The sequence below is a fragment of the Thunnus albacares genome, chromosome 1 (genome assembly GCF_914725855.1).
Source record: "Thunnus albacares chromosome 1, fThuAlb1.1, whole genome shotgun sequence".
Classification (NCBI taxonomy): domain Eukaryota; kingdom Metazoa; phylum Chordata; class Actinopteri; order Scombriformes; family Scombridae; genus Thunnus; species Thunnus albacares.
Window position 1 is genome coordinate 13,770,164 of NC_058106.1, and position 24,518 is coordinate 13,794,681.

General features: G+C 39.8%; 2 protein-coding genes and 2 long non-coding RNA genes across 5 annotated transcripts in view; 1 reads left to right on the plus strand and 3 right to left on the minus strand.

Annotated features, from left to right (window-relative positions):
• Positions 1-2,424: 2,424 nt before the first annotated feature.
• On the minus strand, positions 2,425-4,724 carry LOC122971698 (proteoglycan 4-like). The gene is made up of 2 exons (XM_044338469.1): positions 3,646-4,724; positions 2,425-3,048 (listed from the first exon to the last, which is right to left on the minus strand). The coding sequence occupies exon 1, from the start codon at positions 4,714-4,716 to the stop codon at positions 3,952-3,954; it is 765 nt and encodes a 254-aa protein (XP_044194404.1). The 5' UTR covers positions 4,717-4,724; the 3' UTR covers positions 2,425-3,048; positions 3,646-3,951.
• A 5,310-nt stretch (positions 4,725-10,034) lies between these two features.
• On the minus strand, positions 10,035-11,457 carry LOC122971846. The gene is made up of 2 exons (XR_006399576.1): positions 11,347-11,457; positions 10,035-11,139 (listed from the first exon to the last, which is right to left on the minus strand). It is a non-coding gene; the product is annotated as an uncharacterized LOC122971846 (long non-coding RNA).
• A 4,986-nt stretch (positions 11,458-16,443) lies between these two features.
• Positions 16,444-18,237, plus strand: LOC122971787. Its single transcript, XR_006399568.1, has 3 exons — positions 16,444-16,630; positions 17,435-17,793; positions 17,984-18,237. It is a non-coding gene; the product is annotated as an uncharacterized LOC122971787 (long non-coding RNA).
• Positions 18,238-23,111: 4,874 nt separating this feature from the next.
• Positions 23,112-24,518, minus strand: part of LOC122971556 (proteoglycan 4-like) — a 28,705-nt gene continuing 27,298 nt past the window's right edge. For both annotated transcript variants that reach the window (XM_044338370.1, XM_044338300.1), the window contains exon 2: positions 23,112-24,214. In XM_044338370.1, the coding sequence (XP_044194305.1) occupies positions 23,112-24,214 (1,103 nt within the window). The remainder of the gene's footprint in view (positions 24,215-24,518) is intronic.

Here is a 24,518-nt window from a genome sequence, read left to right on the forward strand (position 1 = left end):
TTGTGTCTGTGTGAGAGTTTGTGAGAGGGGGCTCCATGCTGTGTACACACACACTTGACATTCATGTCAGACTGAGTCATATCTAACTCACGTTCAATGGTTAATCACGTGTGAACACCGAGATGCGGTGTGTGTGTACAAAGCAAAGGTTAACCTCTATGACTGAAAAAGAAGACATAAACAGATGGATCATTACAGAGAGAGACTGAAGGTGTGGAAATGAGTGGGTGTGAATGGTGTGACAGACAAGATCATCAGAGCATGGTGCACAATGAGTTTTTCAGGTTTGTGTAGTGTATTGGTCTTGTGGCTTTTACAGTGAGGGAGCTGCCACACACACACACACACACACACACACACACACACACACACACACACACACACACACAACAAATACAAATAACCTGGGGCTGCTCATCTATTCCTATTCCAACAACTCATGACATGGCTGAAGTTAGTCTTTTAATCAGGAGTTCTCTTGTTGCCTAAAGGCATACATTAAATACAAGAATACATATTTGTAAATGCAGTACAGTGGCTCAGGTTTGATATGCATACATATGCACAAAAGTCTAAAGGATCAGTATAGTCTCAAAAGGAACAAGGACATCCACCATATTGAAAAAGCTATTCTGAGGGGTCGTAATATGATTAATGGGGTTAGAAAGAAGAACAGTTCTCCCACGCAAATCTGTATTCATTTTTTGACTTTAATCTCTGCTTTTTTGTGGGACGGTTTAACCTCTTAGCCAGTTATTTAAATGAAACCATCTGAGAAGTTTAGAGGAGAAATGTCTCTTTGGTGAAAATGCTAACAACTCAGAGACATGTGAAATGTGGGTCCTAATCCCAAAAAAACAGAAAACCACTTCTTTAATCTTTAACAGTTGCTTGTATTTTATAAGAGTTTTTTTTTTAAATGTAAACTCTTAATCTGTAAAGTAACAGATAAATATAATGGAGTAAAAAGCACAATATTTCCCTCTGAATTGTAGTGAAGAAGTATAAACTACCACAAAATGGAAATACATGTACCTCAAAATCGTATTTGAGGACAATTCGCAAATAAGGTTTTGTTTTATTATTATTGTTGTGCCTTTATTCATTAGAGTGTATGGTTAGATGATAACCGATGCCCCACAATAACAATTCATGTTCACCTTGTATGTAAAGTAATAATAATAATAATAATAATAATAATAATAATAATAATAATAATAATAATAATAATAATAATTTCTCAGTCAGTAAATTGGACAGAATAGATAAGTCTTTCACATAGAAACAAATAATTCATAAATAATGAATCTACATCAAATTGCCATCTTGCTGCTGGCAAAGAGCTATGACTTACAGGTGAGAGTTCACATTGTTTTAAGGTTTTTTCTCAGTAAGAATAAAATATCACAACTGTGGAATCTATTTAAGGTATTTTATTGATTTTAACAGTTTTATATAGCATATATATGTATATGCATCCCCCACCATCACCTTGTGAAACCAAACTTTCGCCAACTCGACCAGACTCATCTAACACATTTAACAAATTTAACCCATATGATGTATGTGTATTTGTATACTCATGAATATATGTATGTATGTATATGTGTGTGTATGTACACAACCCTAACCCTAACTTACGCCCTTGACCACCACGAATTTAACATTTAATTATGTTACATTAAACCCACATGATAAGGCCCCCGCCCCCCCTCAAGTGGGCAAGGAAAAACTCCCCCCAAAACCCTTTAACAGGTAGAGGGGGAAGAAACCTTGAGAAGGATCACACAAGAGGGGACCCCCTTCCAAGGCTGATGGGTACCTGGTGGGCAGCATGACAGCAATTAGGTCAGGGCTGAATTTTAAGCATTTCAAAATCACCATGGGGTCACTAGTGGAATTACTCTATTTGGGAAACCTCCTTATATTTAATAGTGGTGTGGTTAACTTAATGAGGGACCACTGTGACCCTGAGAAGAGGATCTAATCTGCATCCGTCTATATCTTATTATATGGACCACATGCGCCAAATGAGGGTAAGTGTTAGTAAAAGAACTAGAGCCTGGTCTACCGAAGGCTGTACCCTGAATACCCTCTATAGTCCTGTTTTCCACCGGCTTTACCCTTGCCCTCAGTGGCCGCAGAATTCTCGGTGCTCTGGTTTTCTCTGGTGCCGTGTCAGGACGTATCCTCTTCTTCTCTGGCTTCGGATCAGTAGGTGGGGCAGGTGTGGTCTCTCTGGGCCTCTCTGGTCCTGGTTCTTTCATGCTCTCTGGTCCAGGTACAGGAGCTGTTTTTGGTACTGCTTTTGCCTTTGCCTTTAGTGGCCCCCGTGCTTTGCGTACTGGAGGCCTGCTGCTGGTCTCGTCTGGCATCACCTCCTTGTTCATTGGTGAACTTTTCCTGGGTTTAGTGGGTGCAGCCTTGCCCTGGACCACAGATACCTGGCCATCTTGTTTTTTCCTCTGTGGAATAGGTGGGAGAACAAGCTTGTGTGTCACTATTGGTATGGGAACACTGGAAGGTTTGGCAGGTTTACTGGCCACTCTGGATTCTGAGACTGAAACCTTCTCCGGTTCTGAAGATTTGGCTCGAATTGGTGTTAGTGTGCGCCGGCGTGTTTGTGGCGTTTTCCTGACATCTTCACAGGTTCCTTTACTCTCCTGTTGAATAGGAACCTTCACTGAGGACACTCTACGTGTCTTCATGCTGACATCGCGGGGGGGTGGTGCAGGCTTCCCTTCTCCTTTTACAACAAGGAAAGGTGGTGGTACATTCTTCCCATGTTGTCTTCCCACACGGGGAGGTGGTGTTGGTGTGGGATACATGGGAGATGCAGAGGGCTTCTTGTTCTTCCTGAAGTTTTGATGGTTGGCATTCTCTCCTTTTGAGGTTGTTTTACAACGTTTCCATCAGTAGAAGATGCCAAATCCAAGTACAGCTCCTTCAAAGTCTCCTCTACCTGGGCCTGCGATGGAACTTGTGGTGCTGCTGCAGACGCGGTGATTGGAGTCTTTGGCGCTTTTTTCGCTCCCAGGAACTTGTTCTCTGGAAAGGGCAATTTACAAAATGACATGAGATTGTATGCCACAAGAGATAGAATTCAATGATCTTTTTTTATTATATATTATTTGCAGTGATGTCTTAATTCTGCCTTTAATTCTGATTTAAATCCATTCAGTTTGTGCCAATACTTTAACTAGCCTTGGATTAAAATTGATAAAGTGTTTTTGATATGTTTGAAAGTTGAAGCAGGTTGTTTTGTGTGAACGGAGTCTGAAATTTTATGTGTAAACAACAAATGTAGCAGTTTAAATGTTGTCATGATTACAACTACAAAATGTATAAACCCTCACTAACAAGATTCTAAACTGGCCCACACATAAGTTAAACAAAACTTAAATGTAAGTATCTGATTGTTTGTTATAAATATTGCAAGAATATTAATTTTATTCACCACTTCAAAAATTACTGTGTTGCAATGGGTGAAGTATTTGGCTGATTGGCTGCATCTAAACCTTAAGCTAACATTACTTGACTAATCTATGAAAAAGTCCTTGATCAGGTTAGCTTGCTGTGTAATTAATTATTACAAATTATGAAATAAATAAGGATTATATTATATATTTTTGAACAGTAGCTTACCCCACATCTCTTAGTAGTTGAAGGAAACAATCTTGGGATCATCCTCAGGGTGACATCTTCTGAAGTTGATCAGCTCTGATAAATACTCAAATAAAAAGTCGGGATTATCACCAGGTTGAGATAGCAGTGCTGCTCTGGTAATACACTCCAACAAGCTCTTCAGTCCGTAAGGGCACAAATTGTGGGAAGTCATCTTTACGTCTCTTCGAAAGTACTCTTTCCTACAGTAATGTTAGACTCTCACTATGGGGGCACTAGTGGAATTACTCTATTTGGGAAACCTCCTTATATTTAATAGTGGTGTGGTTAACTTAATGAGGGACCACTGTGACCCTGAGAAGAGGATCTAATCTGCATCCGTCTATATCTTATTATATGGACCACATGCGCCAAATGAGGGTGAGTGTTAGTAAAAGTACTAGAGCCTGGTCTACCGAAGGCTGTACCCTGAATACCCTCTACAGTCCTGTTTTCCACCGGCTTTACCCTTGCCCTCAGTGGCCGCAGAATTCTTGGTGCTCTGGTTTTCTCTGGTGCCGTGTCAGGACGTATCCTCTTCTTCTCTGGCTCCAGATCAGTAGGTGGGGCAGGTGTGGTCTTTCTGGGCCTCTCTGGTCCTGGTTCTTTAGTGCTCTCTGGTCCAGGTACAGGAGCTGTTTTTGGTACTGCTTTTGCCTTTGCCTTTAGTGGCCCCCGTGCTTTGCGTACTGGAGGCCTGCTGCTGGTCTCGTCTGGCATCACCTCCCTGTTCATTGGTGAACTTTTCCTGGGTTTAGTGGGCGCAGCCTTGCCCTGGACCACAGATACCTGGCCATCTTGTTTTTTCCTCTGTTTAATAGGTGGGAGAACAAGCTTGTGTGTCACTATTGGTATGGGAACACTGGAAGGTTTGGCAGGTTTACTGGCCACTCTGGATACTGACACTGAAACCTTCTCCGGTTCTGAAGATTTGGCTGGAATTGGTGTTAGTGTGCGCCGGCGTGTTTGTGGCGTTTTCCTGACATCTTCACAGGTTCCTTTACTCTCCTGTTGAATAGGAACCTTCACTGAGGACACTCTACGTGTCTTCATGCTGACATTGCGGGGAGGTGGTGCAGGCTTCCTTTCTCCCTTTACAACAAGGAAAGGTGGTGGTACATTCTTCCCATGTTGTCTTCCCATACGGGGAGGTGGTGTCGGTGTGGGATACATGGGAGATGCAGAGGGCTTCTTGTCCTTTCCTGAAGTTTTGTTGGTTGGCATTCTCTCCTTTTGAGGTTGTTTTACAACGTTTCCATCAGTAGAAGATGCCAAATCCAAGTACAGCTCCTTCAAAGTCTCCTCTACCTGGGCCTGCGATGGAACTTGTAGTGCTGCTGCAGACGCGGTGATTGGAGTCTTTGACGCTTTTTTCGTTCCCAGGAACTTGTTCTCTGGAAAGGGCAATTTACAAAATGACATGAGATTGTGTGCCACAAAAGATAGAATTCAATGATCTTTTTTTATTATATATTATTTGCAGTGATGTCTTAATTCTGCCTTTAATTCTGATCTAAATCCATTCAGTTTGTGCCAATACTTTAACTAGCCTTGGATTAAAATTGATAAAGTGTTTTTGATATGTTTGAAAGTTGAAGCAGGTTGTTTTGTGTGAACGGAGTCTGAAATTTTATGTGTAAACAACAAATGTAGCAGTTTAAATGTTGTCATGACTACGACTACAAAATGTATAAACCCTCACTAACAAGATTCTAAACTGGCCCACATATAAGTTAAACAAAACTTAAATGTAAGTATCTGATTGTTTGTTATAAATATTGCAAGAATATTAATTTTATTCACCACTTCAAAAATTACTGTGTTGCAATGGGTGAAGTATTTGGCTGATTGGCTGCATCTAAACCTTAAGCTAACATTACTTGACTAATCTATGAAAAAGTCCTTGATCAGGTTAGCTTGCTGTGTAATTAATTATTACAAATTATGAAATAAATAAGGATTATATTATATATTTTTGAACAGTAGCTTACCCCACATCTCTTGGTAGTTGAAGGAAACAATCTTGGGATCATCCTCAGGGTGACATCTTCTGAAGTTGATCAGCTCTGATAAATACTCAAATAAAAAGTCGGGATTATCACCAGGTTGAGATAGCAGTGCTGCTCTGGTAATACACTCCAACAAGCTCTTCAGTCCGTACGGGCACAAATTGTGGGAAGTCATCTTCACGTCTCTTCGAAAGTACTCTTTCCTACAGTAATGTTAGACTCTTAAATGTGAACTAAGCTTTACTGGCTTGTACCCCCTCCAGCAGAAAGCCTTTGTTAGGTCATAGAAGGCTCTGACATCATTTGTGTTCTGAGTTCTATTTATTGAGTCATAGGTTACTGAATTTTTTAGAATGTTTACATCATTGACTGTATTACACTTTTTAGCCACCTTAAAGTTATACCAAGGTGACATTGATTCAACATTGAAATTCCATCACAGTGTTGAGGTTGAATATTCCAGGCTAAGTAATATTGAGTCAATGTTGATGATTCCTTGCTTTTTTCAAGACAGACATTGAATCAGTGTTGATAATTCCCCACTGGCAAGTGGGGCTGAGGATTGCCATGTCGGTCTATCCTTTGGTCCAACCTTTGTTCAACATTTCAAGGCAACATATCTCAAAAACTATTGGCTGCATTTCCGTGAAATTTGGCAAGCACATTCATGCTACTCAGAGGATGAACCCTGTTAATTTTGTGACCTCATAACCCCCCAACAGACACATTTTGGCTTCTATGCAATAGAATATGCCCCAAATGTAGGGGTGGGGCTGCCGAGTGTTATCATTATTATTATGATTACTATAAATAATTATTTTTGCTGCTACACCTTTTAGCAGAGCACCTGTGTAATTATTTAATCAATAGTTTTTATGTATTTATTATTATTTGTTATACCATTGTTTATTTGTATCAGAAGTATCTCTTCTATTTCCTTTAAGGTATTAATAAGTCATTACATTTCAGCCCTCTTTTCATATTAACGACATACAGTACTGTGCAAAAGCTAAAAGTAAAGTGAGAATGCTTACAGAAATATTGCTATAATTTTTTTTAATTCATCAATTAACTTCTTGCAACATTGAGTAAACAGCAGAAACCTAAATGAAATCAATTTGCTGTGAGCAGCTTTGCCTTTAAAACGGCAGCAGTTCTCCTCGGTACACTTTATCACAGTTTTTCATGGTAATTTGCAAGTAAGTTGTTGTAACCATCCTGGAGAAAGAATGTTCTTCTGTGGATTTATTATTTAGGCCATCTCAGGTGCTTCTTCATGTAATCCCAGATTGACTCCATGATGTTGAGATCAGGGCTCTGTGGGGGCCGTACCATATCATCTGTTGCAGGACTCATCATTCTTCTTGTTGCTGAAAATAGTTCTTTATGACTCTAGCTGTATGCTTGGGGCCATTGCCATGTCATGAATAAATTTGGGACCGATCAGACACCTCCCTGATGGTATTGCATAATGGTTAAGAATCTAAACATCTAGGGTGTCTAAAACTTTTTCACAGTACTGTATGTTCTAAAACACTGCCTTCTCATGGACATATAGGGGGGAAAAGCATGAGGTAAACTGAATGGCAACTAACAATGATTTGTGCATTTTTTAAAAAGAGTCCTCTCCCTTTTCCTCACTTGACCTTATGCTGCTTTCATAACAAATGGGAACTGGGAAATTTTTTTACGAAACTTTTTTAACTTGTTTTTTAAAAAACCTAAACAAAAAACAACAGTTCTGGAACTCCTATTTTTTGGTAAGTGTGTCTCAGATTTCCCATTTATCTGAGCTGTAGTTAAGTGTCTTTGGCAAAGGAAGACAGGATAGAGAGGAAGATACATTGACTGAGGGGTTTTGGAGGAGAACACAAAATCCATATATAGTACATTTTGAATATTGTTGGGCCGTGGCTACAAGTTTGGCTATCAGCAATAATTAATGATTATCAAAGATAATTGTTAATTATTAAAATCAATAAAATTATTAATAAGAATTAATAATAACGGGGCACCACCCTGGACTCAGGGAAAAAGATAGCCAATTCAGTCTCAAAGTGTACTAATCTATGAATTTGGGACTTTAATTAATAATTACTTGAATAACTATAAACAAAATCACCATATCAATAGCTAGTAAAGGTTAAAGGATTTGGAGTTCTTTACAGAGCAGAGGTTGGCAAAACTCATTCTTGTGCAACATTAAAACAGACAACAGGTATATCCAAAAGCATTTATTTAACAAAAGGGTAAAAGCAACACACAATACTAATCTAGCTAAGTGTATCTATATACAAGTGTGAATGTGTGAGTGTGTGTGTGTGTGTGTGTGTGTGTGTGTGTGTGTAGGGAAGACAATAGCAAGATGGCTGCAGTCACCTGGTGACTGAGCACATGGCATGCCGACACTTTGGCTGATAAAGGGAACTACAGGGATAAAAGGCCAGACCATGTGGTGTCTTGAACCACATGTGCTGCCTGAACCAAAGTTTGCCAAACTAGGTTTTAACCTCTTAACTGTGTGGTTCTCTATTCAAGGCCAATTGGTGTATGCTAAAGGTGCCAGGTTAAAACAAGGTTAGTTGCATGCAAGGCCTAGTTACTGGATGTAACATGTGTTAAGCATGCTAACATTAACCTAGCGGTGTGGCTATGCAGTAACCTGACTATAGGCAACAAGGACATCACAACAACAGTTCAATGTATAACCTTAACCAAATCAATACACGTACAGTACATTGTTTGAGTTAAACATTCTTGCTTAGCCGTACTATGCTTCACTGTGTTGCTAGGCTATGCCCAGTTGTTACCAGTCCATGAAGGAAGAGATGCTTTGTGGCGTTCTGCTTTGTAGCCGGTGAATCCGTGGGTGAGTCAGGCTGAGAAGGCTTTGGCTCTGAAGCTGAAAGATGCAGGCGTTGCTGGGCAGACAGCACTCCAGTCGTGCAGAGGGCCCAGGTCACTCCTTGGTGTAGAGTTAGCGGCAAGCTAACTCCATTTCGCGGCTCCTGTACTTGTTAAACTGGCCAGCAGACTTGTGTATTAGCTGCTGGCACAAGGAAACTTAGTTTCTGAGTCTTAGGCAGGCTCTCGCGTCTTCTGCCGTAAAGAAGACTGTGTGTGTCTGCTGTGAGCAGGCCACACAAGAGAGCAGAGATGGTGTGAAAGAGAGCAAGGAGCTGCTCCTGCTGCAGCTCGTGGAGAAAAAAAAAAAGTGATAAGAGGGGAATCTCTAGTTTTGATAACCTGGATCCATGGGTGGAGCTTCACACTTTGGGTGCGAACCCCCCAGGGCTCAGGTTTCTTGGAGTCTTGAAACATGTGGTAAACTGTGGTCCACATGTAGTCCCAACAATATTTTTTTGCCAATTGCCATGTTATCTTACAGAAAAAGAAGAAGAATAGTTTTCTTGCTGGCTCATTTACTAGCATACTTAGCTCATCACAGTTAATGGATGTTGTGTTGCATAGCTGAAGTTAGGTTATGTCCTACTGATGATGTTGCGTTAGCATTAGCAGGGTATCGCTAACACATAGTTAGCAGGGTTAGCATTAATTTCCTATTTGCTATGGTTTGTTGATCATAAATTATATTTAGGTTTTTGAGGGCAATGCTAACCATTTATAGGAGGTGGGTGCAGAAACAGCTAATAGGCCTTTTTAATTATTATTTCAGCAAGAAATTTGAATGAGCACTTAGCATAGTGAGAGTTGCATGCTAGCTTTTACCTATTCAGCTATAGCTATTTTTTTGAGCGGGAATATAGCTATGGTTTTATTGGGTGGCTGACCTCTGCAACTATTCCTTAGTTTTAAATGCTGAGTTACTTGTGAAAAACCCTGTCAGTGTTTCCACTATTGTTAATGTTAAAAATCCAGCGGCCTGTTGCACCAGCTGTGCGTAAGTTCTCTCTTAAGATAGGGTGTAAAGTCCACACTAAATGATACGTTGAAACTAGTTAGTTTGATATCAAATCCGTGTCGATGTTTAGTTGCACCACGCAGACGTAGTGTTCATCTTATCTACACTGGCATAAAGTCCACACTAATTGAAATATTGTTGCAGAAAATGACGTTTTCACTTTCTGTGACCAATCAGGGAAAAGCACCATCCTTGACTCAGTGTTTATTACCGTGTTGTCAAAGTACATAAACATGATGACAGTTGGGCTGACAATCTGGGTTAAGAGCTTTCATATTTCATTAACACTAACCAAATAATAATGATATTGCTATTCGTTAGGTTCATAGACTGTAACTTTGTCACATTACATCTGTGGTGAGCATTTTTCATTATCATTGCTTTGTAATTTACCACATTACGATCGTCTCAGAAAATAAAGTACTTGAGTTGCCAATCACTGTATTTATTGTTGTTTTTAATGTAACATTATTTTTATATGTTAAAACCTGTCACGCTCATTAAGTGTGTGCAAAAACAAGCTCGTGCCCATTTGTCTTTTAACACTTTGCTACACAATTGCCAAGACATTAGACATTAAACGGCTGACATTAACAGCTAAAAAAAAAGCTAAAAAACGGTAATCACCAAATAGCAACAAAAAAGGTGATTTAACTCGGGCAAAACATTATGATAAGGTGTTACCTCACTTACAACCTTGGTCTACAGCTAGTGAAAAATAACAATGGTGACATCGAGTGGTGAAACCTTCAACTGCAGCATAGGGTAACATAACGGTACACTGTTTGAGATGAAATTGTAACGTTGTAACACACATAATGATAGCCCACACTAGCAAAAACTGTTATAAATTAGTAGTTGTTAATTAGAAAGTTGTTTAACGCTATATATTTGCTTGCCAACACTATAACGTCAGTGTCTAACGTTAATCTTTCAAGTGCTAGTCCTATAACATAGTGTAATAAATTACTATGTTGACATTAGTTTGTGTACTGTTTCAGGGATTTGGCCATCTGTCTCACAAAATATAAACAAAGCAAAGAATCACTGGAATCTAAATGTAATAACTTTGTCACCAATAAAAAAAAACAACAAATATGGGAGGATATCACAGGCGCCATCAGTGTAAAGGGAGTGGAGCACAGGGATGTGAAAGAAGTGAGGAAGAAGAGGAGTGACCTTAAAATGCAGGCAGTTGAGGACTTTCCAAGACACGTCCCAACAGGAGGTAGACTAAAGCCAGACATACTCTTCACTGGTTTTGGACATTGTTGGAGAGGACTCCCCCTCAGTAATTGGAATTTCATTTGGGATTGAGAGTGGCACAGCAGAAGAAGCTCCAGCGCCTGTTTTGGAAGCATCTCTCCCACCAGCAGCACCACCCCTCCTTCATACTCCTGAACAACCTCTGCCCCCACCTGCAGAAGCATGTCTGCCACCATCCCTCCAACCTCCAGAGCCCACCTTCACTGGATTGGATGTGGACAGTCAGCCTACACAGTCCCCTGAGGATCAGTCCAGCAGCTAAAGGCAACAGGAGGCTTCCTACTCCGAGTACAGAAGAGGATCATGTCAACACATTAAGATGTCGCCTGTTTACTGCTGAAATTGAGAAGCTCCAACAGGAAACACACAAGATCAAAGGATCAAAGCAGAAACAGAAAAAATTGAGCTTGAAAAGATCAAATTAAACCTAGAACTATTTAAATTACAAGAAGATATAAAAGCACAAGGATACACCATCACACTTACCAGCACACAATAACTTTCCTCTGTCAGTCACATTATTTTTAGACAGTAAAAAAAATGAACAAATCTTATAATTCGGCCAAATCTTACTAATTCTATTGTTACTAATTCTGTTATTACTACTACTGTTATTACTAATTCTGTTATTACTAACAGTTATTAAATTAATTAAAATAATTAATTATAAATTAATTTATTAATTATATTTATTATTTCATTTTGATTTTTAAATTATTGAGTGTTATTTGTTTATGCAGTTTCATATTTCAAAGATTTTGGGTCTCTTGATCCTGATGTGTGTGCCATCTACACAGCCAAGTAGGTCGGGGAAACCAGCTATCTGGTAGAGCTTCTCATGCGTCATATTCTGTTGCTCAGGCTGAGTTGGAAACTTAACGTAGTCGTTAAAGCGCTGACACAACAATAGTGCGACTGATCTTATTGCTCTACATACAGTAGATTTATGCACTTGAATCACCAACCAAGTTTTGAAATGATCCTGTGGCAAAATATCTTAGAGCCAGACACACTTGTAGGGAAGGACTGAGGGCACCGTTTCTGTCCGTGTCATGTTGCAGGTCTGCTGCTAGGAGGTCGGTAATCTGTTGTATCTCCGCTCATGGAAAACTAAAGCACGAGTATAAATCAAGGTCATCATAAATGTCCAACGGATGTAATCTATCATGGAGAACATGCACCATGCTAACAGTGCCAACTGCTACTATACGGAGGACTTTACACCTACTAAGGGCTAGGTGTAATATTTAAGTTATACTTATGCCTATGTTGTAACTATTTCAGCTGGTGCAACCCTTGAAATGTTAGTAGCACGTAAACTCCGGCCTAAGTAAGAACTTACGTTCAAACGAGGCTACGTTTGAACTTAAGCACAGCTGGTGCAACTCAGTGCAGTTCTCCTCATGTTGCTTCCAGGGCAGAGTAAGGTTAGGCTAACGTTTAACGTTACTTGCTCTTATAGACTCCTCCAGTAACTTAGCTTAAATGCACAATATGTAATTTCAGCTGCTAGTGGTCTCTCAGTTAATACAATAACAAAAGACGGAGTGTGATGACAGTGTGAAGTAGCATGGGATCATGGGAGTTGTTGTCTTGTTATACAACCAGTTTCTTCAGGTTAGGGTTACTTCAGTGTTCATCGTTCAGGATGTTTTGACCGGGAGCCGAATTATCTGCAGAGGTCTCCTCCTCTCCAAAATAAATGGACCCAATGTTTCAAACAGGTGAAAACACTGAATAAAGCAGTTTCACGTTAAAAATCAGCATTTCTCTGACGCTGTTCAGTAGGCACAGGATGCCCAGTAGAGGCTGCTAGCTGAGCTGCTGCTAATGTTTGCTTAACTTGTTTCTCTAACAATTTCAGATCCAGACGTTCAGCAGGTTTTTACCACGAGCCAAATGTTCTACAGAGGTCTCCTCCTCTCCGGAAGAAATAGACCCGGTGATTAAAGCAGGTGAAAACACTGAATAAAACTGTTTCATGTAAAAAATCATTATTTTTCTGATGCTGTTGGGCTGGCGCTGGACGCCCAGTAGGGGCTGTTGGCTGAGCTGCTGCTAACGTTTACTCAGCTTGTTTCTCTGATAACTTAAGATTCAGACCTTCCTAAGAGTGAGCTGCATGCCTGTGGCAGACAATCACTGCCAGAAGTGGGAGACAAAAATGCACTCCTGCACTCCAACTTTAACTGTTTAACTGATAGTATTAGTCAGTCGAAATTAAATAAATAATAATAAAATAATTAAGAACATCCCTAATGGTTTACAGTCTAATAATGTGTTTTTGTATTGATTACTGATGGTGGCTGATCAGGATGATTATCAGCTAATTGTAAACATGATATTGATGATCCCGATGAAACTTTAAAGCTCATAATATCCCTCCTCCCCTTTTCTTTCAGCTGCTGTGTGTCTGCAGTGTATTTACTGCTTTTTCACACATGATTTCAGTCTAGTTGGAGGAGTTAAACCTGCCGCTTTCTGCCTTTGTATAATTATCCAGGCTGCTGCTGTTTCTACTGTATTTCATGGAGTTTGCAGGGTTTTCAAACAGAAATACTCCAACATCCAGCAGCTGAAAGTGCTGTGTCCAGATAGTTAATGGTTGAATGTGGTTTCTGTGGGCAGCTGTATAAACTGTGTAGCTGTTTTAATGTTGCAAAAATACCTAGTTTTCCCACGCATCCTGGAAAACCTGGAAATTTAAGGCATTTTTCAAGTACAAGGCGACACCTTTTGAAATGTGATTGTCTTAGCTGAAATGATCTAAGAAATGTTAACCCCTTAAAATATTATTTGTAAAAAAAGAGTTGTTAAATGAAAATGACTTAATAACAGGAACAATCAGTGTGTAGTGTCTGTTGTTTCTCTTCACAGTGGTTGTTGTTCAGTAATAACTGAATTAATTAATTTACATTTTGTTTTTGGCTGGTTTTTCAGAACAAACCACTGCACACACGAGGGCAGCTTCTGTTTGTAAATTTCACCAGGAGCAGGACGGGAAATAATCTCAAAATGAATTTAGTTGTAGTCTTGCAAATAGTGGCCCTGCAAGATCCCCAGTCTTTGCAAAATCTTAGTCTGTAAGTAAACTTAGTGACTTATGACACATTGTTTTTAGATGTGAGAGGGTGTCAGACTTAAGTCTTTTAAAAGTCTTTTCAAAGTCTTCTAGTGTATAAATCCAATGCCTTGGTGACTCGACCCTATCTCCAATACAGAAATCAAGCTCAATCGCCCAATTTCAACATACTGTTGATGCAGCAGTTAATTCCAATGTTACAACCACATTGAGCTAGCAGAGGGGTATTCCTGCCAAAACATAAAACAGATACTATCTTTTAATCACAATTAAATCATCATAGATCATTATCATAGATAATTATGAATTATGAAGAATTATGAAATTATCAAGATATTGTTAACCTTAATCAATAATTCGGGCACCAACTGTTGGATCTGTGAGGAACACAGTTGATTATTTGCATTAACTAATTATAACAATTAATAGAATTATTAATATGAATTAACAAATACGGGGTACCACCCGGAAACCAGGACCAACAAGGTAGTCTCATAAATGGGAGTTCACCTAGAATGTTAATATATAAGAGATCAACATTCAAGCTTGAATAAAGAAGGGTGAATTCGAGCTCTGACTCCTTCAATCAGCCACTTTTCACAACATGTTACACACAATAATGACAAAAGAACTTCTTTTTAAAGATATAACAGTGTTTATTAAACTTAGCAAAATTAACAAAGTTAACAAATGCTTCATTCAATAAACAACTATTCTAAAATCTAATTCTACCAAACAAACACCAGCTATGTACAGGGTTGAACACATGCAGGGGAATGCGTGCGTGTGTGTGTGTGTGTGTGTGTGTGTGCGACAAGATGGCGACAGGGCCCGACGTGATGACGTTGTCGGTCTGCGGCGCGGACGTGACTATGGGAGGAAGTCACGTCACACGAGAACCGAATGGCGGAAGTACGGTGGGGTCTTGGTCAGACAGAGAAAGATGGCGCCGCCTTGTAGTCAGCGCCTTGCACTCACCGATCATCATAGATCATAGATCAAGGACAGAAAGACGGGTAGCTGGGTTGAGGAGTTGGCAAGTTTGACTCAGGAGTACAAACTTTTGAGGACCAGGGGACGCTTAATAAAATAAAATGAAATTTAATACAGACTGATTTGTTCATTTTAATCCATTTATATGTATGTAAATGTGGTGATATGTGTACATATAGAGCCCCAGAGGCAGCGCTGTTGTTCTGTCCAGTAAAAACATGAAGTTTCACTTTACATTCAGACAAACTAATGTGGCAGTCATAATTGTTAGATTTCATCTGTGAGACTAACATTTATCTCCCAAAAGGAGTTATATCATATAACAAAGAGCTGCAACGATCAGTTCATGGATCATGTTCTCCCCAAGATGACGATGGACGTTGACCGTCTGATCATCTCAGGAGTCAGGCTGCTAGCAGCTGAGATGACCAGCTGATCCCGGCCAGCGGCTCCTCACATCTCCGAAAACATTGGAGCAAATTTACGAACAGGCGTTATTTGGATAACTTGACCCCATATTGTGAATCTAAATGGTTACTTTCTCGCCTGAAAAAATATTAAAACTTAATGAAGTGACATATTAACAGTCCTACAGCGAAAATTACAACAGCTTTTAGCCTGGCTCATCTCCTCCATTGCGCAGTCTGAAGAGACGCAATGCATTGTGGGGCAGTTGAGTGTGTCCAGTAAGCTCACACCGCATACTCAGAAATTCTTGCTAATGTAGTATACATCCGGGTATTTCTCGCGTACACAAAATCCATTTACTATGCAGTTGGAACGCACTACATACTCAATTTGACGTCATACTTAGTATGAGTAGTACGTTAGTATGCGATTTCGAACACAGCCTATAATTTACCCATATTCTCTAAAAGCCTCACATGCAGTCTATCAGTAAACACTATAATTTACTCATGTTCCCTAAACACCTCGTATGCAGGCTATTGGTAGATGTTATAATTTGGTAATTGTTACTAATTTACCAAACTCTTCACACGTGTACAATTTTGAGTTGAGCTGGAGTTGATCAGATGAACTGTAGTGTCTGTTCAAAAGGTTCCTGAGACATCCTGCACTATGTCGTGAACATACATAACTCAACATACAGACTGGCGCTGTCAGTATTTAAGTTTGTTGACCCCATGGGTAGAAGAAGAAGCAAATCAACGTTATTTATGAGGTGTTTGGTATATGTTTCTCGAGATCTGCTCATCCAGACAATTTCACACATCAACATTGCACTTCATCGTTTACCCAGCAATCCACCTGCTAGGTATGAAGTCGATCGGATGAACGGTTCTCGAGATACGTGATAGACAAACCCACATACATACATACAGACAGAGATTCCTTGCTTTATATAGAGAGATAACAAATGGTTATTGTCACTTTGTCACTGATATTTGCCACAGTCAGAGGCCACAGCTATCTGTTCTACTGCACTTTTGCTTGACCTCTAGGAAGTTGTAGGCTCCAGTAAACAGGCTAGATACAAACTGCTGCATTGACTAAAGTAATCAATCGTAATTATCACATGTATTGTGTTTTTTGCCTTTGATAACTAAGTTCCGGGACCCTCTGCTGCTGGTGCCCAACATGGCCTTCTTCATTCTCCTGATGTGGCAGCTGCCCTCAGCCAGGAGAAAGATATGCATCACCTTGAGCTCTGTTTTCATCAACTTTTACCTGCTGGTAGGGCTCTTACCACAGACATCTAAAACAATGAACTTGACAATGAACTTTAACAAAGCACAAAAAATATGGAACCAGTTGCTCTGGTAATGCAACCAATCAACACCACAATGACTTTATGCTAGTGGAAATCTATAGAAAATGTTATATTTCACAGCCATTGACTGCATGTCTGCTCATAATGTTTTCATTTTAAACACTGGGCTGAGTAACAATCATAGTAATAGTCCATTTACCTCTATATATTTTAAATCTGGCCCCTGATGCTTAAAAGACTGATATGCTCTTTTTCATCCCACTGTAGTCAGTGGCTGTGGTTTGGCTCTCTCACTTTAGGTAGTGGGGGTGCCCGGTAGCTCACCTTGTAGAGCATGCATACCATGTATAAAGGCTGAGTCCTTACCACAGCGGCCTGGGTTCAAATACAGCCCAGGCCCTTTGCTGCATGTCATCCCTTCTCTCTCCTCTGCCTTTCCTGTCTCTCTTCACTATCAATATCAAATAAATCAGAAATGCCAAAAAATAGTCTTAGTAAAAAAAAAATTTAAAAAAAATTTACATAGTGCACATGGTCTGTGTGTAAAAATTTAGAGATTGCTATCCATTCAGTCACTGCAAGCCCTGCTAGTTTTGAGCTCCTTTACCAAGATGTAAAGTGCTACATTTTATGTAAGAATGCTGGAAACTCCACAAATGGCAAGCCACTCACTTGAGAAATTGTATGTGAATGACCATATCAATATAGGTGGGGGTGACAGGGGTTTTACTAATTCACTTAAATGATAAAACACATCTTTTGTTGAGGTAAAAGAGCCAGGCAGTGCCAGCTTCTCTGAAAGACCAAGTTGGAAGAAGCTGAGCGGATCGTCAGAGTGAAGATGGCAGATGTGTGATGGTAATTTAAATCTAAAGTTTTTTAAGAAAAGCAAGTTTTTCATTCACCACATATTAAACAAATATTGTTTTGGATATGTTGAATATGAAAAATATGTTCCCATGTACCTGCATGGCATTTTTTGTAACCTATTCATGTTCTATGCCAATATGCCCCTTAGTATCAGCTGGCCTCTCAGATGAACTGTGCAGGGAAGAAACTGAAAGATACGCATAAACAAAAAACTGCATTCACTGTCAGTGGAGAATGGAGAAAAAGGGCAATTATGGTATGATTTCAGTTTTTTCTTTTTCTTAAAATATCTTCCATCCCATAAATTTTATTTGCAAAAGTTTTTGGTCTGCTTGGAACCCTGCACGTCAGTCTGTTTGTCAGCAGTAAGGTCCAGACTGATATATCTCAAAATCTATTTGGTGGATTGCAATGAAATGTTGTGTAAACATTAATGTTGCCTACAGGGTGAATCCTGTCAATGTTGGTGACCCTGTGACCTTCCCTCTAGCGCCAATGGATCACTGTTTGGGCCCCATACCAAGTACCATATTTAAAGGACTGTAGTAGCTAGAGACATGGAACCAAGTTGGATTTTACCTTGCTTTTCCATTCAGTCCACCAGTGTGTCTGCAGGTCTTTAAAAGGAAAATGTCTATATCAAGTCAAATAGTCTTAAATTTGAATTTAACTTCAAAATAAACATTTTATCAAATTTCAAGTTACACTAGTACTTGATTTTGTGGCAAATTAATTACACATAATTGGTCACATTTCCAAATATTATGGACCCACCTTCTGTCTATCATAACTTGGTCATGCCAACAGACAAACCAAAGCAAGACACTTTGCCAGCTTTAGACTGTAATTAAATAGAAAATAAGCCACGTATTTCATATGTTTTAGTGGGAATACCTTGTAATATTCAATATATTTATGTTTTGCAAATATAATGTGATCAGAGCAATCTAGTAATGTAAATAAATGCATGAAATGAGAAAAAAAACTCAAATCCTGATAGAATTTTCTTTCAGTATAATCAGAATATTACAACAGATATTCAGGCATGTGAATTCAGCACTAATAATTCTCTGCAACTGACACACCCCATACACACTGTGCAATTTCCTGTTTTTTTATTCTATAGATGCATTACAAAAGTGAATGCAGAGAAAAAGGAGGCCTCAGAGTTTGTCTTTGCTGTGACAGTGCAAAAAATGGCTTTGTTATGCCTCTGAACAGCTTGGGGACATTTAATGAGGGTTAAGGCCACCCTTTGGCCTCAGGAGAGTATCCTCAGTCCTTGGAAAGTATCAAGTCCTGAACAGTGTTGAACTATGGTAATATCTGAGTCTGTAGTACTGTGGTGTTTCTGTCTTTGTGGGTGAGTTTGCATTTTGTATATGTTGTCATAGTATTCTTCTCCTGGCAAATAGAGCTGTAGAAAAAAGGTGTCTCTGCACTTAAACTTCATATGAATTTATGACTTTTCAATTTTTGTGCACTGTTAAGGGCATTGTGCTGATAGATAGGAATGTTTTAAGTCAGTGTGTCACCCAATTTATCATAATCTGTAATACATAAATTGTATTTTAAGCTCTAAATATTGGCAAGCTTCCATTTGCATTTACTTCTCTTGCTTTTTGCATATGTTATGATTTTCCAGGCTTTTCTCTTGGAAATAACAGCTGCAAAAAAAGCTGTGTCCACGCACTTCATTTTCGCAAGAATTTATGACATTCAAACTTTAGTGCATCATGCGGATTCTGCTTTAATAAATTCAGAATTAACATTCCCATCTAATTGTTTAAGTCATTTTGTCATCTAACTTATCATATAAGTTGTATTTTAAGATTTTAAGCTCTATACATTTTGAATGAATGAAATGACATTTTGAGAGCCTCTTGCTTTCCTGAATGTGATGTTATTTCCTGTTCAAACAGGATGTGGGGCACAAATAAATAAAATTGCATGTTAATTAATGTCTGATTGAAGGATGTTTTATTTACTTTGAGTTAGAGTTAAATTTCAACATTGATTCAATGATAGTTTCGTTGATCAATCAACACTGATTCAGTGTTGGTCTGCTGTCTGGGATAATATGGAACTATTCCACAACTAGACCTATTTTATATATTTTGTTCAGTTGTGTACTTACAATATCCCAAATATTTCCAACAATTTTCAAACCCAGAGAAATCCGTGATTTTAATCAAGGTAACGGTCCATTTCATTTTGTCACTTCTCAATGGTGTCATACCCCCTCTTCCAAAGAGTACACCTGCACAACACTGATTTTTTTACATAAAACTGCTTTATTCAGTGTTTTTACCGGTTTTAATCCATGTGTAAATTTGTTTTGGGGCAGAGGAGTCCCCTGCTGATAATCTGGCTCCAAAAAAATCTCCTGAACGTCTGTATCTTAAATTATCAGAGAAACAAGCTGAGAAAACGTTATCAGCAGCCCATCCGGACATCCGATGTCCGTCAGAGAAACACTGATATTTAACATGAAACTGTTTCATTCAGTGTTTTTACCACTTTTAATTACCGTGTAAGTTTGTTTTCGGGAGGAGGAGACCTCTGTGGATAATTCAGCTCCCGTTAAAATCCTCCTGAATGTCTGGATCTTAAGTTGTCAAAACAAGCCGAGCAAACTGCGGTAGTTTGACTCACGGCCCATCCACATGTCCTGTGTCCGCGGAACAGCATGAGAGAAATACTGATTTTTAACGTGCTTTATTCAGTGTCTTTACCAGGTATTAATAAGATTAATATGATTAATGGGGTTAGAAAGAAGAACTGTTCTCCCACGCAAATCTGTATTCATTTTTTGACTTTAATCTTTTCTTTTTTGTGGGACAATTTAACTTCTTAGCCAGTTATTTAAATTAAATCAAGTTTAGACGGGAAGTGTCTTTTTCTCAGTCAGTAAATTGGGCAGAACCATCCGCCTATAGAAACAAATAACTCATAAATAATGAATCTACATCAATTGCCATCTTGCTGCTGGCAAAGACCTATGACTTACAGGTGAGAGTTCACATTGTTTTAAGGTTTGTTCTCAGTAATAATAAAATATCACAACTGTGGAATCTATTTAAGGTATTTTATTGATTTTAACAGTTTTATATAGCATATATATGTATATGCATCCCCCACCATCACCTTGTGAAACCAAACTTTCGCCAACTCGACCAGACTCATCTAACACATTTAACAAATTTAACCCATATGATGTATGTGTATTTGTATACTCATGAATATATGTATGTATGTATATGTGTGTGTGTACACAACCTTAACCCTAACTTATGCCCTTGACCACCTCGAATTTAACATTTAATTATGTTACATTAAACCCACATGATAAGGCCCCCCCCCTCAAGTGGGCAAGGAAAAACTCCCTCCAAAACCCTTTAACAGGTAGAGGGGGAAGAAACCTTGAGAAGGATCACACAAGAGGGGACCCCCTTCCAAGGCTGATGGGTACCTGGTGGGCAGCATGACAGAAATTAGGTCGGGGCTGAATTTCAAGCATTTCAAAATCACCATGGGGTCACTAGTGGAATTACTCTATTTGGGAAACCTCTTTATATTTAATAGTGGTGTGGTTAACTTAATGAGGGACCACTGTGACCCTGAGGAGAGGATCTAATCTGCATCCGTCTATATCTTATTATATGGACCACATGCGCCAAATGAGGGTAAGTGTTAGTAAAAGTACTAGAGCCTGGTCTACCGAAGGCTGTACCCTGAATACCCTCTGCAGTCCTGTTTTCCACCGGCTTTACCCTTGCCCTCAGTGGCCGCAGAATTGCTCTGGTTTTCTCTGGTGCCGTGTCAGGACATATCCTCTTCTTCTCTGGCTTCGGATCAGTAGGTGGGGCAGGTGTGGTCTCTCTGGGCCTCTCTGGTCCTGGTTCTTTAGTGCTCTCTGGTCCAGGTACAGGAGCTGTTTTTGGTACTGCTTTTGCCTTTGCCTTTAGTGGCCCCCGTGCTTTGCGTACTGGAGGCCTGCTGCTGGTCTCGTCTGGCATCACCTCCCTGTTCATTGGTGAACTTTTCCTGGGTTTAGTGGGCGCAGCCTTGCCCTGGACCACAGATACCTGGCCATCTTGTTTTTTCCTCTGTGGAATAGGTGGGAGAACAAGCTTGTGTGTCACTATTGGTATGGGAACACTGGAAGGTTTGGCAGGTTTACTGGCCACTCTGGATTCTGACACTGAAACCTTCTCCGGTTCTGAAGATTTGGCTCGAATTAGGGTTAGTGTGCGCATGTTTGTGGCGTTTTCCTGACATCTTCACAGGTTCCTTTACTCTCCTGTTGAATAGGAACCTTCACTGAGGACACTCTACGTGTCTTCATGCTGACATCGCGGGGGGGTGGTGCAGGCTTCCTTTCTCCCTTTACAACAAGGAAAGGTGGTGGTACATTCTCCCATGTATCCCACAAGGAGGTGGGATACATGGGAGATGCAGAGGGCTTCTTGTCCTTTCCTGAAGTTTTGTTGGTTGGCATTCTCTCCTTTTGATGTTGTTTTACAACGTTTCCATCAGTAGAAGATGCCAAATCCAAGTACAGCTCCTTCAAAGTCTCCTCTACCTGGGCCTGCGATGGAACTTGTGGTGCTGCTGCAGACGCGGTGATTGGAGTCTTTGACACTTTTTTTGTTCCCAGGAACTTGTTCTCTGGAAAGGGCAATTTACAAAATGACATGAGATTGTGTGCCACAAGAGATAGAATTCAATGATCTTTTTTTATTATATATTATTTGCAGTGATGTCTTAATTCTGCCTTTAATTCTGATCTAAATCCATTCAGTCTGTGCCAATACTTTAACTAGCCTTGGATTAAAATTGATGAACTGTTTTTGATATGTTTGAAAGTTGAAGCAGGTTGTTTTGTGTGAACGGAGTCTGAAATTTTATGTGTAAACAACAAATGTAACAGTTTAAATGTTGTCATGACTACGACTACAAAATGTATAAACCCTCACTAACAAGATTCTAAACTGGCCCACACATAAGTTAAACAAAACTTAAATGTAAGTATCTGATTGTTTGCTTTAAATATTGCAAGAATATTAATTTTATTCACCACTTCAAAAATTACTGTGTTGCAATGGGTGAAGTATTTGGCTGATTGGCTGCATCAAAACCTTAAGATAACATCACTTGACTAATCTATGAAAAAGTCCTTGATCAGGTTAGCTTGCTGTGTAATTAATTATTACAAATTATGAAATAAATAAGGATTATATTATATATTTCTGAACAGTAGCTTACCCCACATCTCTTGTTAGTTGAAGGAAACAATCTTGGGATCATCGTCAGGTTGACATCTTCTGAAGTTGACCAGCTCTGATAAATACTCGAATAAAAAGTCGGGATTATCACCAGGTTGAGATAGCAGTGCTGCTCTGGTAATACACTCCAACAAGCTCTTCAGTCCGTAAGGGCACAAATTGTGGGAAGTCATCTTTACGTCTCTTCGAAAGTACTCTTTCCTACAGTAATGTTAGACTCTCACTATGGGGGCACTAGTGGAATTACTCTATTTGGGAAACCTCCTTATATTTAATAGTGGTGTGGTTAACTTAATGAGGGACCACTGTGACCCTGAGAAGAGGATCTAATCTGCATCCGTCTGTATCTTATTATATGGACCACATGCGCCAAATGAGGGTGAGTGTTAGTAAAAGTACTAGAGCCTGGTCTACCGAAGGCTGTACCCTGAATACCCTCTACAGTCCTGTTTTCCACCGGCTTTACCCTTGCCCTCAGTGGCCGCAGAATTCTCGGTGCTCTGGTTTTCTCTGGTGCCGTGTCAGGACGTATCCTCTTCTTCTCTGGCTTCGGATCAGTAGGTGGGGCAGGTGTGGTCTCTCTGGGCCTCTCTGGTCCTGGTTCTTTAGTGCTCTCTGGTCCAGATACAGGAGCTATTTTTGGTACTGCTTTTGCCTTTGCCTTTAGTGGCCCCCGTGCTTTGCGTACTGGAGGCCTGCTGCTGGTCTCGTCTGGCATCACCTCCCTGTTCATTGGTGAACTTTTCCTGGGTTTAGTGGGCGCAGCCTTGCCCTGGACCACAGATACCTGGCCATCTTGTTTTTTCCTCTGTGGAATAGGTGGGAGAACAAGCTTGTGTGTCACTATTGGTATGGGAACACTGGAAGGTTTGGCAGGTTTACTGGCCACTCTGGATACTGACACTGAAACCTTCTCTGGTTCTGAAGATTTGGCTGGAATTGGTGTTAGTGTGCGCCGGCGTGTTTGTGGCGTTTTCCTGACATCTTCACAGGTTCCTTTACTCTCCTGTTGAATAGGAACCTTCACTGAGGACACTCTACGTGTCTTCATGCTGACATCGCGGGGTGGTGGTGCAGGCTTCCTTTCTCCCTTTACAACAAGGAAAGGTGGTGGTACATTCTTCCCATGTTGTCTTCCCACACGGGGAGGTGGTGTCGGTGTGGGATACATGGGAGATGCAGAGGGCTTCTTGTCCTTTCCTGAAGTTTTGTTGGTTGGCATTCTCTCCTTTTGAGGTTTTTTTACGTTTCCATCAGTAGAAGATGCCAAATCCAAGTACAGCTCCTTCAAAGTCTCTTCTACCTGGGCCTGCGATGGAACTTGTGGTGCTGCTGCAGACGCGGTGATTGGGGTCTTTGACGCTTTTTTCGTTCCCAGGAACTTGTTCTCTGGAAAGGGCAATTTACAAAATGACATGAGATTGTGTGCCACAAGAGATAGAATTCAATGATCTTTTTTTATTATATATTATTTGCAGTGATGTCTTAATTCTGCCTTTAATTCTGATCTAAATCCATTCAGTTTGTGCCAATACTTTAACTAGCCTTGGATTAAAATTGATAAAGTGTTTTTGATATATTTGAAAGTTGAAGCAGGTTGTTTTGTGTGAACGGAGTCTGAAATTTTATGTGTAAACAACAAATGTAGCAGTTTAAATGTTGTCATGACTACGACTACAAAATGTATAAACCC

What these genes read in the sequence shown, in the direction of transcription:
- LOC122971698 (XM_044338469.1), bottom strand. Translation starts at nt 4,716, where the DNA reads ATGAAGACACGTAGAGTGTCCTCAGTGAAGGTTCCTATTCAACAGGAG.